Source organism: Callithrix jacchus, chromosome 2 (genome assembly GCF_049354715.1).
Source record: "Callithrix jacchus isolate 240 chromosome 2, calJac240_pri, whole genome shotgun sequence".
Classification (NCBI taxonomy): domain Eukaryota; kingdom Metazoa; phylum Chordata; class Mammalia; order Primates; family Cebidae; genus Callithrix; species Callithrix jacchus.
This window is the reverse complement of record NC_133503.1, coordinates 9,066,454-9,081,590: the sequence shown is the minus strand read 5'-3', so window position 1 is coordinate 9,081,590 and position 15,137 is coordinate 9,066,454. Positions and strand designations below refer to the sequence as shown.

The window sequence follows — 15,137 nt, the reverse complement described above, 5'->3', positions numbered from 1 at the left end:
GCCGGAGTGCAGTGGCGGGATCTCAGCTCACTAGCCTCTGCCTCCTGGGTTCAAGTGATTCTCCTGCCCCAGCTTCCTGAGAAGCTGGGACTACAGGTGCACGCCACAACACCTGGTAAATTTTTGCATTTTTAGTAGAGATGGGGTTTCACCATGTTGGCCAGGATGGTCTAGATCTCTTGATCTCCTGATTCACCCACCTTGGCCTCCCAAAGCGCTGGGATTACAGGCATGAGCCATCGCGCTCACCTTTTTTTTTTCTTTTGAGACAGCGTCTCATTCTGTCGCCCAGGGTGGAGTTTAGTGGTGTGATCTGATCTTACTGTAACCTCTGCCTCCCGTGTTCAAGCGATTCTCCTGCCTCAGCCTCCTGAGTAGCTGGGATTACAGGCATGCACCACCACACCCAGCTAATTTTTTGTATTTTTAGTAGAGACAGGGTTTCGTCAAGTTGGCCAGGCTGGTCTTGAACTTCTGACCTCAGGTAATCCACCAGCTTGGCCTCCCAAAGTGCTGGGATTACAGGTATGAGCCACCTGCTACCGGCCAATTCTTTTCTAGATAAAAACTTGGGGTGTTGAAAAACCAGTCATTCACTATGCAAATGAGTTTGTTTAAGCATATGCAAAATTCAACAGTTCTCTACTTAGTGGAATCACCTTATCAGAGTCTTGAGTGAGTTTTGTGATCCTCATTTAGAGCGGTGGTAAGCTGATGTGACATTGGAACCACGTTGAAATTTACTACAGCGTGTTAATACCCACGGCCTTTCACAGTATGACAACTTTCTCCCATCTGTGTTTAACTTAATACTGTCGGTAGGCTTTATGTTAACATAGTGATGCAGCATTTTCTTAAAGACATGGAAAGGGCACAGAGAAGCTGGGGCGTCTATAGGCACATACTATTTATGGGCATACCTCATTTTTGTTGTGCCCTGCAGATACTGCAGTTTTTACACATTGAAGATTTGTGGCAATCTTGTGCCAAGTCTGTTGGTGCCACTTTTCCAGCAGCATGTACTCACTTTGGTTCTGTGTCACATCTTGGTAACTCTTGCCATAGGACTATTTCAGACTTTTTACATTACCTTAATCCGTAGCCTAATCCAGAGTGAGGCCCTAATGCTCCTCAGTTCTGTGAAGGCTGAGACAGGTGAGGAAGTTGCAGAAGAAAAGTTGGAAGGTAGCACAGGTTGGCTCATGAAGTGTTAGGAAAGGCACAGTTGGCTGGGCGCGGTGGCTCACACCTGTAATCCTAGCACTTCGCGAGACTGAGGTGGGCGGATCGCCTGAGCTCAGGAGTTTAAGACCACCTTGGGTCCGGGCGTGGTGGCTCACGCCTGTAATCCAAGCACTTTGGAGGCCAAGGAGGGCGGATCACCTGAGGTCGGGAGTTCAAGACCAGCCTGACCAACATGGTGAAACCCCGTCTTTATTTAAGAAAAAAAAAAAAAAAAAAAGACCACCTTGGGCAACCTGGTGAAACCCCATCTTTTCTGAAATAAAAAAAATTAGCCAGGCATGGTGGTGCGTGCCTGTAATTCCAGCTACTCAGGAGGCTGAGGTACAAGAATTGCTTGAGCCCAGGAGAGGCGGAGGTGGCAGTGAGCCAAGATTGTGTCACTGTACTCCAGCTTGGGCTACTGAGTGAGACGCTGTCTCAAATAAATAAATAAAAGGAAAGACACAGTCTCTATAACATAAAAATACAAGGTGAATCAGCAAGTGCTTGATGTAGAAACTGCAGCAAGTTCTTTAGAAGATCTAGCTGAGATAATTCATGAAGATGGCCACACTCACACAGCAGATTTTCTTTCTTTTTTTTTTTTTTCCAGATTTTCAATGTAGACAAAACAGGCTTACGTTGGAAGATACCGTCTAGGACTTTGCTAGCTAGAGAGAAGTTCATTCCTGGCTTCAAATCTTCAAAAGACAGGCTGACTCTCTTGCTAGTGGCTAATGTAGCTGGTTACTTTGAAGCCAGTGTTCATTTACCATTCTGAAAGTCCTAGGCCCATTAAATCCATTGATGGAACAATAGAGCCTGGATGATAACACATCTCTTGATAGCATTGTTCACTGAATATTTTAAGCTCACTTTTGAGACCTACTGCTCAGAAAAAAAGATTCCTTTCAAAATATGACTGCTCATTGACAATGCTCAGAGAGCCCTGATGGAAGTGTATAAGGAGATGTATGTCATTTTTTTTCTCCTTTTTTTTTGAGATAGAGTTTTACTCTTACTGCCCAGGCTGGAGTGCAATGACTTGATCTCAGCTCAATGCAACCTCCGCCTCCTGGGTTCAAGCGATTCTCCTGCCTCAGCCTCCTGAGTAGCTGGGATTACAGACATGTACCACCACGCCTGGCTAATTTTGTATTTTTAGTAGAGACTGGGTTTCTCCATGTTGGTTAGGCTGGTCTCGAACTCCTGACCTAAGGTGATTTGCCTGCCTCGGCCTCCCAAAGTGCTGGGATTACAGGCATGAGCCACTGTGCCCAGCCATCTTTTATTTCTTTTTTTTCTTGAGACAGAGTTTCACTCTTATTGCCCAGGCTGGAGTGCAGTGGCACAATCTCAGCTCACTGCAACCACATTCTTGAAATGACAAAGGACTTATAATATGACATAAACTTAGTTCATAAAGCAATGGCAGAGTTTTGGAGGATTGACTCCAATTTTGAAAGAAGTTCTACTCTGGATAAATGCTGTCAAATAGCGTCATGCTAAAGAGAGATCTTTCATAAAAGCAAGAGTCAGTGTAACTTTTATATGCATTGGGAAGCCAAAAAATTTGTCTGACTTGGCTTTATACTTGCATTATTGTGGTGGTCCGGAATTGAACCCACAGTGTCTCCTGCAGATGCCTGTATGCTGTTAAGGTCTAAAGTTAAACTTCCGTTGTCAGATTAAATTTGTGATACAATGGGCAAGTTACTAGTGAATAAAAAGTTTTGTTAATTCACTAATTTTAATTCCCAGTTGTATTTTTAGTTTCTTTAAAAATTACCCCTGCCCCTGTTTTCCTCCCCCTGCCCCTTCCCCCATGCTGTAATCATCTGAGCTTTATGTTAGTAACCTATTTTTAAAATTTTGTCAATATTGTTGAGAAATGTTTAGACCTTGATTATGTTTGTGTGTTTCTCTATACTAATAATGCTGTTTTGATTGTGTGTGTACCAGCTGCCGTCTGCCCCACCAGTACCGTAATCCTGCTGGCAGCATGATTATTCTCCACTTCTCTGTCCTGCCTGGCTTACGTGGGTCTCCACTGGTTAGAACTAAGCATTAAAGCATTAAGGGAGCCGTCCTCAGTTGCGAGCTGTAGTCACTGCCCATTGGTATTCATACTTTGTTTTTTTTTTTTTGAGACTGAGTTTCGCTCTTGTTACCCAGGCTGGAGTGCAATGGCGCGATCTCGGCTCACCGCAACCTCCGCCTCCTGGGTTCAAGCAATTCTCCTGTCTCAGCCTCCTGAGTAGCTGGGATTATGGGCACGCACCACCATGCCCAGCTAATTTATTTTTGTATTTTTAGTAGAGACGGGGTTTCACCATGTTGACCAGGATGGTCAAGAGATCGTGATCCACCCGCCTCAGCCTCCCAAAGTGCTGGGATTACAGGCGTGAGCCACGGCGCCCGGCCCAATACTTTGTTTTCATTGCTAATACTTTTTTTTTTTTTTTTTTTTTTTTGAGAAGGAGTCTCACCCTGTCCCCCAGGCTGGAGTGCAGTGCTCTGGTCTCGGCCTGAACATAGCTCACTGCAGCCGTAAACTCCTGGGCTCAAGCAGTTCTCACTTCAGCCTCTAGACAGCTGAGACTGCAGACACTCACCACTATACCTGGCTATTTTCATATTTTTGCGGAAATGGGTTCTTGTTATGTTGCCAAAGCTGGTCTTGAACTCCTGGGCTCAAGCAGTCTTCCTGCTTTAGCCTCCCAATGTGGTGGGATTACAGGCCTGAGCCCTTGTGCTTGGTCTCTTTTTTGCTTATATAACAAATCACAAATGGCTTGTTATTTTATAACAAGTTGCTTGTTAAAATGATTAATAAATGTTAAATAATAGTTAAGAAATATTTTTTTTTCCTGTTAGAATACATGTTAAAAAACAGTTTCCCTTGTTGGAATACAGGAAAACTATTTTTACTAAAAGCCAAATAAATATTAAGGTACTGGATATGAACCTTTTTGTTACTTTTTTTTTTTACAGGTGTTGAAGAAGAAGAAAAGGCTGCAGAGATGCATAAAATGAAATCCACAACCCAGGCGAATAGGATGAGTGTAGACGCGGTAGAAATTGAAACACTCAGAAAAACAGTCGAGGACTATTTCTGCTTTTGCTACGGTAAAAGCAATACACTTAATTTTTCTAAGAGATATATTATATAATTGAGTTTTCTAAAGGGTAGATTATGTAATTGATTTGAAAATCATATACCACACATTTTCACTGACTGATTGGGTTAGCAATAATCGTACCTTCCTCTTCCATTTTGAATGAATCCAGGAAGAAATGTGGCTAGTAGAGCTGTTTCTTTTTTTTTGCTTTAGAGCTGTTTCTTCTTTTTTTGAGATGAGATGGAGTCTCGCTCTGTCGCCCAGTGCTGCAATCTTGGATCGCTACAACCTCCGCCTGTCGGTTTCAAGCAGTTTTCCTGCCTCAGCCTCCCAAATGGCTGGGATTACAGGTGCAAAACACTATGCCAGCCAGGCTAATTTTTGTACTTTTAGTAGAGATGGGGTTTTACCATGTTGGCCAGGCTGGTCTCGAACTCCTGACCTCAGGTGATCTGCCTGCCTTGGCCTCCCAAAGTGCTGGGATTACAGGGTTGAGCCACTGTGCCCAGTTGAGCTGTTTCTTTCTCTCATCGGTGCTCATCTTTCCAATTCGCTGCAAAGCTACCTTTTGTTAATTCTATCACATCAAAAACCAAAGGTCTTACACGAAGGCAGTCAAAGGGGAAGACTGAGGTTTTACTGTGGGGTCATAGATGAAATTCAACTCTCTGGAATGGGATTTTCAGCACGCGTGAGCTTCGCTGCTCGGTAGGCTGACAGAATGTACCCATTTGTGAATGGGAAGCTTATGTTTACTTGATAAGTTTTCAATGAGAATATTAGCCAAAACGTTCTTAGTATTTTATGGTAATAGTTGGCTGGGCCAGGCACGGTGGCTCATGCCTGTAATCCCAGCACTTTGGGAGGCCAAGGCGGGTGGATCACGAGGTCAAGAGATCCAGACCATCCTGGCCAATATGGTGAAACTCTGTCTCTACTAAAATACAAAAATTAGCTGGGTGTGGTGGCGCGTGCCTATAAACCCAGCTACTAGGGAGGCTGAGGCAGGAGAATCGCTTGAACCCAGGAGGCGGAAATTGCAGTGAGCCGAGATTGCGCCACTGCACTCCAGCCTGGGCGACAGAGCGAGACTCTGTCTCAAATATATAAATAAACAAATAAATTGCAGTGAGCTGAGATTGCACCCTGCACTGCAGACTCGGTGACAGAGTGAGGCTCTGTCTCAAAAATAAATAAATAAATGTCTCAAAACATAGCTAAATAAATAAAAATAGTTCGATGTACTGGGCTTCTATATTCTGAGGCCAAACTGTACCTGAGAATATGCCCATGGGACCATCTTCAAGAAAGACAATAGTGCAAGAAACCAGCCATTGCTCTCTGCTTCTGCCTAGGTTCTAAAGTAAAATGTTTTATATACTTTTCCTCTTGGCCCTTTGGATCAGTTTCAGGTTTAGCCCTTGTGCTGACATGGGGAGACACAATGCCGTAATATTAACTGATTTTGAAATCACATATTATAAAAAACGGTGGACGCCTTTTTTGAGCCACTATAAGCTACCTATGATTTCGTTGTTTGATCTTAGCATGGAGTGATGTTCACCTGCTTTTCACCTCGCCCAGGGAAAGCTTTAGGCAAATCCACAGTGGTACCTGTACCGTATGAGAAGATGCTACGAGACCAGTCGGCTGTGGTGGTGCAGGGGCTTCCGGAGGGCGTTGCCTTTAAACACCCCGAGAACTATGATCTCGCAACCCTGAAATGGATTTTGGAGAACAAAGCAGGGATTTCATTCATCATTAAGAGGTGAAGCCTTTCTCCCTTTGTACCCGTCCACAGCTGATTCATATAAATCTGAATATTCAGTTTATGTTAATATGTTTTAATTCTTTTTTCTTTTTTTCTTTTTTTAATCTCTTTTTTCTGTTTTTAAAATTCTTAACACAGATGTCATTTAAATTTATGCTCTACGATAATTGTGTGTATTCATATGGAGTTTTGCTTTGTTTCTCTGCAGACCCTTCTTAGAGCCAAAGAAGCACCTAGGTAAGTGATTGCTTCCCTTCCTGGCTAGCTGGCCGGCTTCCTAAACCCATTTTGCTAGATTTTAATACACTTGGGTGGTTTCTCTTTTATTTTCTTTGAGAATGCGATGTCATACTTTTTCGGATGGGCTGTTTAGATGTTTATATAATCCAAGAAAGGTTCATTGGGCTAAAAAAGTGGAGACTCGCTTTTTTCCCTTCAGCTCCGCTGCTTGTTTTCTATAGAAGACCATGTATCTGCCCTCAGCAGAATTATGAGTAGGATTTAACTGACCCAATGTCATTGACTAGGCAAGGCATTATTGGGCATAGCATGGCTGGGAAGGTCCTTGATGCACAGCTGTGTGTCAGCATTACAGCTTTCGAGCCCTAGGAGTCTCACGGAGGAGAGCACCGTTCGTGAAATGAGCGTGGCGAGCGCCTCACATCCCTGCCGCGAGGATGCTTCTGAGAAAGTGCGGTGGATGTCTTTGGAGGTTGGACTCCTTTGTAGTTCAGGAAAGAGTTCATGAGGAAGAGGGCGTTTCGATGGGCCCTTGAAGAATTCTCAGGATTTCAGCTTCCTTTAGGAAAGTCTAGCCCTTTCATCTGAAGGGAAAGCAGGATAAAGAGTGGTACCCTTCGGAGCCAGGATTATTTGAGACTTTTGAAAGTAAATAACTAGTATCATTGGAATACTCTTAACCGTGTAAGGATGAAAGGAAAAATTTATATATATATATATAAACACACACATTGTGGTTTCTGTTAATCTCTGTTTTATCCTCATTGTGGTGAAAAGACTAATTTTTTAGCAGCTTTACTGAGGTGTAATTGATATACCATAAAAGTCACTTGTCTTACTTTATTTTATTATTATATTTTGAGATGGAGTCTTGCTCTGTTGCCAAGGCTGGAGTGCAGTGGCGTGATCTCAGCTCACTGCAGCCTCTGCCTTCTGGGTTCATGTGATTCTCGTGCCTCAGCCTCCCGAGTAGCTGGGATTATAGGCGCATGCCACCATGCCTGGCTAATTTTTTGTATTTTTAGTAGAGATGGGGTTTCACCATGTTAGCCAGGATGGTCTCGAACTCCTGACCTCCAATGATCTGCCTGTCTCGGTCTCCCAAAGTGCTGGGATTACAGGCATGAGCCACCGCACCCGGCCAAATTCACCTGTCTTAAGTATATAATTCACTAATAGTAAATTTACAATCTTAAACATTTTTTAAGGGTTTTTCAGCCATTATCACAGTTTAATTTGGGGATGCTTTCACCATCCCTATCTCTGTTATTTCATGAATGTTACAGAAATGGAAGATACAGTATGTATCCTATTGAAATTGGCTTTTGGCCAGGCGTGGTGGCTCACGCCTGTAATCCAAGCACTTTGGAGGCCAAGGTGGGCGGAACACCTGAGGTCGGGAGTTCAAGACCAGCCTGATCAACATGGTGAAACCCCGTCTTAAAAAAAAAAAAAAAAGAAATTGGCTTTTTTCACCGAGCATCACTTGCTCAGGCTCATCAAGCTTGGTGGGTGTATCAGTCGTTTCTTCTTATTGCTGAACACTAACTATTCTGTTACATGAACATACTGCCTGCTTATCCAGTCATCAGTTGATACGTATTTCAGTTGTTTCCACTTTTGGCTCTTGGGAATAATGTTACGGTGAATATACTTGAACAGGCTTTTGTCTGGACATATTCCTTAGTATCTCTGGGATACAGAAGTAGGAGTGCAATTACTAGGAACGGGGCAGATTTACACTGGTCTTTTAAGAAACTGACAAGCTGTTTTCCAAAGTGGCTGTCCCATGTTATACTCCAGCCGCAGGGTAGGAGGGTTCCCTCCACATTGCTGCCAACGTACTTCTTGATTTTAGCCATTGTAATAGGTGTGAAATGGTTTGATTTTTAAAAATTTCTCTAGTGATTATCAATGTTCTGTTATCTTTTGCTTTAAAAAAAATTTTTTTTTGGAGACAGGGTCTCATTCTGTCGCCCAGGCTGGAGTGCAGTTTTGCGATCTCAGCTCAGTGTAGCCTCAACCTCCCTGGCTCAAGGGATCCACCTGCCTCAGCTTCTCAGTAGCTAGGACTGCAGGCATAAACAACCATACTCAGTTAATTTTGGAACTTTTTTTTGGTATAGACAAGCTTTTGCCATGTTGGCCAGGCTGGTCTGGAACTCCTGGAGTCAAGTGATCTGCTCGTCTCGGCCTCCCAAAGTGCTGGGATTACAGGCATGAGCCTCCGCACCCAGACTAAAAATCAGTTTTCCAAATTGTCATAAAAATTGTATACATTTATTGTGTGCAACATGTTACATACATTGTGAAATGGCTAAATCAAGATATTCTAAGATAACATATTCATTATGTCACATACTTATTTTTTGTATGGAAATTCATACTTTTTGTTGATAATATCTTTTTTCATGGAAGTGTTTTAGATTGGCCTAGTGTTGTGCTATATGTTTTATGAAGTTTTTTTTTTTTTTTTTTGAGATGGCATTTCGCTTTGTCACCAAGCTGAAATGCAGTGGCGTGATCTCAGTTCACTGCAACCTCTGCCTCCCAGGTTCAAGTGATTCTCCTGCCTCAGCCTCCTGAGTAGCTGGGACTACAGGTGCCCACCACCATGCCCAGCTAATTTTTGTATTTTTGTTTTATTTTACTTTATTTATTTTTGTGACAGAGTCTCGCTCTGACACCAGACTGGAGTGCAGCAGTGCGATCTTGGCTCACGGCAACCTCTACCTCCTGGTTCAAGTGATTCTTCTGCCTCACCCTCCCGAGTAGCTGGGACTACAAGTGCACACCACCACGCCAGGCTAATTTTTTTGTGTTTTTTAGGAGAGATGGGGTTTCACCATGTTGTCCAAGATGGTCTCAATCTCTTAACCTCTTGATCTGCTCTCCTCGGCCTCCCAAAGTGCTGGGATTACAGGCGTGAGCCACTGTGCCTGGCTAATTTTTGTATTTTTAGTAGAGACAGGGTTTCACCATGTTAGCCAGGATGGTCTCGATCTTTTGACCTCATGATCCACCCGCCTCGGCCTCCCAAAGTGCTGGGATTACAGGCGTGAGCCACCGCGCCCAGCTGAAGGTTTTTTTCCCCTACGTAGTTGTTTTGAGACTTTGGGGCCTGGTTTTGAGTTAAGGAATAGCTTTAAAGGCTGTTTTATCCCGTGGGGCCTAAGTGGACAGGCTTATAGATTCAGGTTTTTCGCTTTGCCAACCCTCGAAACAGTAATTTATTTTTCTTTGAAAATAAGTTACAGTTTGAAACAATTGTAAGCTAACAGAAAGCCCTCATATACAGCACAAGGAACTTTGTTTTGGACCATTTGACAGTGAGCTGCCAACACAATGCCCGCTGCTCTCTGAAAAGTTGTCATTGTAATGGGATTTTATTTTCCAGTCTGTTAAGAAATGTTTCGGCTTTGAGTTACAGTTGACACGTAGTAAGTGACAAATACTTAAAGTGCAGCTGAGTCAGTTTTAACCCATGTGTCTACTCTGAAGCCATGGCCACCATCAAGATAATGAACGTGCCTGTCACTCCCAAGGGTCCTCATGGCTTTGGGAGTTCCTCCCTCTGTTCCTGCCCGCCCCTTTCCCACATAGCCACTGAGCTTTGTGCTGCTGCTGTGGATTCATTTGCATGTTCCTGATTTTTATATAAATGGAGTCACTTTTTGCAGGGGCAGGGGTATCTGGCTTCTCTTCCCCCCAACCCCCCACCCCAGTTTTTTTTCCAGGCGAGATCTCACGTCACCCAAGCTGGAGTGCAGTGGCCCGATCAGAGCTCAAGCAGTCCTCCCATGTCAATTTCCCAAATAGGCGCATGCCACCACACCCAGCTAATTTTTGTATTTTTTTTTTTTTTTTTTTTTTTTTGTAGAGGTGGCCTTTCACCCTGTTGCCCAAGCCGGTCTCAGACTCCTCGGCTCAATTAATCTCCCCGTGTCCGCCTCCCAAAGTGCTGGGATTACAGGTGTGATCCACTGCACCCAGCCTAATCTCATTGCTTGGGAGACCAGAGTAGGAGTCACCCTTGAGGCCAGAAGTTCAAGACCAGCCTGGGCAACATAGCAAGATCCACTCTCTATAAAAAATAGAAAACAGCGAGCTGGGAGTGATGATGCATGCTACCTGTAATCCCAGGTACTCAGGAGGCTGAGGTGGGAGGATCCCTTGATCCTCCAAGAGTTTGAGGCTGCATTGAGCTATGATCATGCCGCTGCATACCAGCCTGGGCAACAGAGTGAAACCCTGTTTCTTAAAAAAAAAAAGAAAATCTATATCATCATTTATACATCAGTAGAGTCATATTCTACATATTCTACCTTACTAGACAAATGGTATGTTTCTGTATTTCCCTCACTGATGAAAATAAGAGCTTTTTCATTAAAGGAGGGTTTGGTTAGGTGAAGGGATGAAAATCAGTGTTGATTCTTCTGTGAACCCAGAGCTGCAAAGCCTAGTTCTACCCCCACTCATTCTATATTTAAAGCCTTTAGAAATATTATATTTAGGCCGGGTGCGGTGGCTCATGCCTGTAATCCCAGCACTTTGGAAACCCCAGGTGGGCAGTCACGAGGTCAGGAGATCGAGACGATCTTAGCCAACACAGTGAAACCCCATCTCTATTAAAAATACAAAAGTTAGCTGGGCATGGTGGTGCATGCCTGTAGTCCCAGCTACTCGGGAGGCCAAGGCAGGAGAATTGCTTGCAACCCGGGAGACAGAGGTTGCAGTGAGCCAAGATCGCTCTACCGCATTCCAGCTGGCCACAGAGTGAGACTCTGTCTCAAAAAAAAAATTATATTTGAAATGTTGAAAAAACTAACTCTACTTTTTTTGTGTGCATAGGTGGTCGTGTGATGTTAACAGACGCTGACAGGTCAATCCTCTCTCCAGGTGGAAGGTAAAACCTAATTGTATCACCGGTTTCACTCCCGTGCCTCAGAAGTTTCAGTTGTTAGATAACTGAGCGATTAGAATGTTAAGAAGGCCTCAGGTCACACAGCTCAAAGTTTAGTAGGCAAGCATATCATTTGGGGATCTTGTGAACATGCCCATCTCTTTGACTTGGTGTTTCTGAATAGCGGAGTCCCCCTGGGTGAAGCCAGGGGGTTTGTCACACAGAATTGGAAAGCCTTAGAGTGGTATTTGGAAGTTCATATGCTACTCTGTTGTATTTTATTGTACTTTTTTCTCCAAAAGACAGAAATTAAAGTCCTAAGTTTAGTTGATAACTCTTAAGATGCTACTCTATAGTATTTTATTGTACTTTTTTCCCCAAAAGATAGATAGAAATTAAAGCACGAAGGCCGGGCGTAGTGCCTCACGCCTGTAATCCCAGCACTTTGGGAGGCCAAGGTGGGTGGATCACCTTAGATCAGGAGTTCGAGACCAGCCTAACCAACATGGTGAAAGCCCGTCTCTACTAAAAATGCAAAAATCAGCTGGGGTGGTGGCATACACATGTAATCCCAGCTACTCAGGAGGTTGAGGCAGGTAAATCACTTGAACCCAGGAGGTGGAGGTTGCAGTGAGCCTAGATCACGCCACTGCACTCCAGCCTGGGTGACAGAGTGAGACTCCGTCTTAAAAAAAAGTAGAGTAGTAAGTTCGGTTGATAACTCTTATTTATGCGAGAAATAAATAGGTCAGTTTTAAGCTGAGTCACGTTTGCACCCGCCTTGGTCAGGGAGGGATCTTATACTTGGAGAGCCTGAGTCTTTGAATGCTGTGGGAATGGCTGTCACCAGCGCGTGGCTTGATCAGGGCTTTCTTCTCCCTGCAGCTGTGGCCCCATCAAAGTGAAAACTGAACCCACGGAAGATTCTGGTACGTACTTGCACTTCTAGAATCAATGGTGAAATTAAGGAAGACTTTTCCTTCATGTAGAAGGTTATATTTTGACTCAGTTATTGTTTCGTTTTGATAAGAAACAGGCAGTTGCTACAAATGTATTCCAGCTGTGACGCTATGTGTTAATATTACCACATTGAGACCCAGAAAGGTAATTGGCTCCCTAAGTGGCAGGCAGAGTTCTTTGCCAGCTACACATGCTTCTAGATAAAATGTATTGGTTTTTTTTTCCTAGTTATACAGACATATAGTGTAAGAGGTCAGCTGTTGCATAGTCCTTTTTACAAAAATCAATACAATGCCCTCTTCGTCTCCCCCTTCCCTCTGCACTCCCGTTTTCCACTCTCCAAGGGGAGACCATTTTCAACTCTCAGAGAAAATTGTTATTTGATTCCTTATTTATTTATTTTTCTTTTGAGACAGAGTGTTGCTCTGTCACTCAGGCTGCAGTGCAGTGGCATGATCTCAGCTCACTGTAACCTCTGCCTCCTGGGTTCAAGTGATTCTCCCATTTCGGCCTCCCGAGTAGCCAGGATTACAGGCATGTGCGACACCACACCTGGCTAGTTTTGTATTTTTAGTAGAGATGGGGTTTCACCTTGTTGGCCAGGCTGGTCTCGAACTCCTGACCTCAAGTGATCTGCCTGCCTTGGCATCCCAAAGTCCTGGATTACAGGCATGAGCCATCGCTCCTGGCCCCCTGCTTATAATTCTGTTCTGTCTAGAACCACGGCTCCCAGAGGTTCTCAGCGTATTTATTTATTTCATCATTTCCCCAGTGTTATCCCATGTCCCAGTGCCACCGTCAGTCCTCCCACTGCTTGGCCCTGTCCTCCTTATTCACATGGGATACTTCTCAGCTGTCACCACCTGCCTGTCCCCTTGTCTGCCTCTGTCTACCCAGGCCCTTGGCAGCTCCCCCGACCCCCTGTCAACCTTCTCATTCTGCTGTACTTCTGGTCAGCCACCTGCCCGGCTTGGCCTTATCTAAGGGCATCTGGAATGAATTACTGGGGAGGAGGGAAGGGCTGAGTTTACATGTGTGCGTGTGCATATGAATGAGAGCTTTTATGTATGTAAGTGTATTCTGGGAGAGCTACAAGAAAGTGTTGAATTGTCCTTTTTTGGAAAAGGTATTTGAGTCTTTTACACTGTCGGCTTGTTTTACAGGGTTTTTCCCTTTATTCTCACTTATAGGAAATCTCAAATTTCTGGGTAGTTTTTAGCAGATTGTGCCAAAAAATCATCATTTTGCAAATTTTTCCCCTTAATTCATATATTCATCTCCTGAATATTTTGTTTGCCTCCAAGAAGAACCATGCTGAATTGAGAAACCTCACGTATTTTACCAAGTCATTTCAACTGTCATTATGTACACATCGGCATCATATAGGGTTTCTTTTTTCTCTTTCACACTTTGCATCTTTGTATTCTTAATTTATCCTGCAAATAAGATTGTATTTTATTCACGTGTATAGCCAGGGTGCAGTCAGGAGATAGAAACCACATCAGTTATTGGAACAGAGAAAATTTAATATACAGATTGTTGGCCCGGCTTGGTGGCTCATGCCTATAATCCCAGCACTTTGGGAGGCCGAGGCGAGTGGATCACCTGAGGTCAGGAGTTCAGGACCCGCATGGTGAAACCCTGTCTCTAACTAAAACTAGTAAGAAATGAGCCATTTGTGGTGGCACCTGTAATCCCGGCTACTTGGGAGGCTGAGGGAGGAGAATCGCTTGAACCCAGGAGGTGGAGGTTGCACTGAGCCAAGATTGCACCATTTCACTCCAGCCTGGGCAACAAGAGCTAAACTCGGTTTCAGGAAAAGAAAAAAAGATTTTTAATTCGTTATAAAGTTGTTAACTTTGTAACCTAAAGGCGAATACTAAGGTTTCCTGTAAGGAACAGTTCTTGGCTGTGACTGCCACCCCGTCAGCTTTCAGTCTGACTTCGGAGGTGGGATAGTGTCTGGCTAGTGCTGGTGGCTGGGGGCCATGGTTAGGCTGCTTCTGGTGGCGTTGGAGACCTTGCCAGCTGGGTGCAGTTGTTGTGATGGGAGGACCTGCTTTTGCCAGGCTGAACGGGGGACCAAGGAGTGACCTTGTTGGGATGAGAATGCAGACAAGAAGCCAAAAGGAAGGGCGAGATCCCTTCTCCTCCTCTAGCCTCTTGTCTCCCTGTAGTGTATCCTTGTGGCAGAGAGTCACACGGAGCCAGCTGCTGTGCAGAGCTCAAGCTTCAGCAGAAACCCGAGGATGGGTTTGCAACTGAGAGACATCAGTTTCGTGGCTGGCCCAGGCCACCCTCTTGGGCTACTCAGCATATGTCCACACCCTTCCTTTGACATTCTGTGCAACAACGAGACAACTGTTCATCTAATGAGATGCAACTTTACTTTCTACAGAGAAATCTGTTTTTACCCTCTCCTCACACTTGGGAGACACAGTATTCCAACAGTCACACCCATCTCTGGGAGACTGACTTGAAATCCATTCTCGAGCTGTATTACCTACTCTTCAAATGCAGTCCTAACGTATTTGAGTAATCTAGTCTAATGGACAAATGGAAAGGAAACCTCCAAAGAAACTAATGTGAAATACCACTGCACGGAAGAGAATAGTTAGTATATGTGAACACTTAATCCTTACACAAACACGTTTATAACAGACAAGGAAGAGAATAGGCATGGTTGCCTCAGTCTACATTTCTGCAGCTTACCAGACTTTTTTTGGATTTACCTTGTTATTTGTATTTATTTATTTTATTTATTATTTATTTAGTCATTTTATTTTTTATTAAAAAAAATTTTTTTTATAGAGATGGGGTTTCACCATGTTGTTCAGGCTGGTCTTGAACTCCTGACCTCAGGTGATCCATCTGCCTTGGCCTCCCAAAGTGCTGGGATTACAGGCTTGAGCCACCA

General features: G+C 44.0%; 1 protein-coding gene across 21 annotated transcripts in view; it reads left to right on the top strand.

Moving 5' to 3' along the window:
- GTF2I (general transcription factor IIi) overlaps positions 1–15,137 on the top strand; it is a 108,720-nt gene that overhangs the window by 31,343 nt on the left and 62,240 nt on the right. For all 21 annotated transcript variants that reach the window (XM_054247368.2, XM_054247352.2, XM_054247367.2 and 18 more), the window contains 5 exons: positions 4,219–4,353; positions 5,931–6,114; positions 6,326–6,354; positions 11,209–11,263; positions 12,146–12,189. In XM_054247368.2, coding sequence (XP_054103343.1) covers positions 4,219–4,353; positions 5,931–6,114; positions 6,326–6,354; positions 11,209–11,263; positions 12,146–12,189 — 447 coding nt within the window. The remainder of the gene's footprint in view (positions 1–4,218; positions 4,354–5,930; positions 6,115–6,325; positions 6,355–11,208; positions 11,264–12,145; positions 12,190–15,137) is intronic.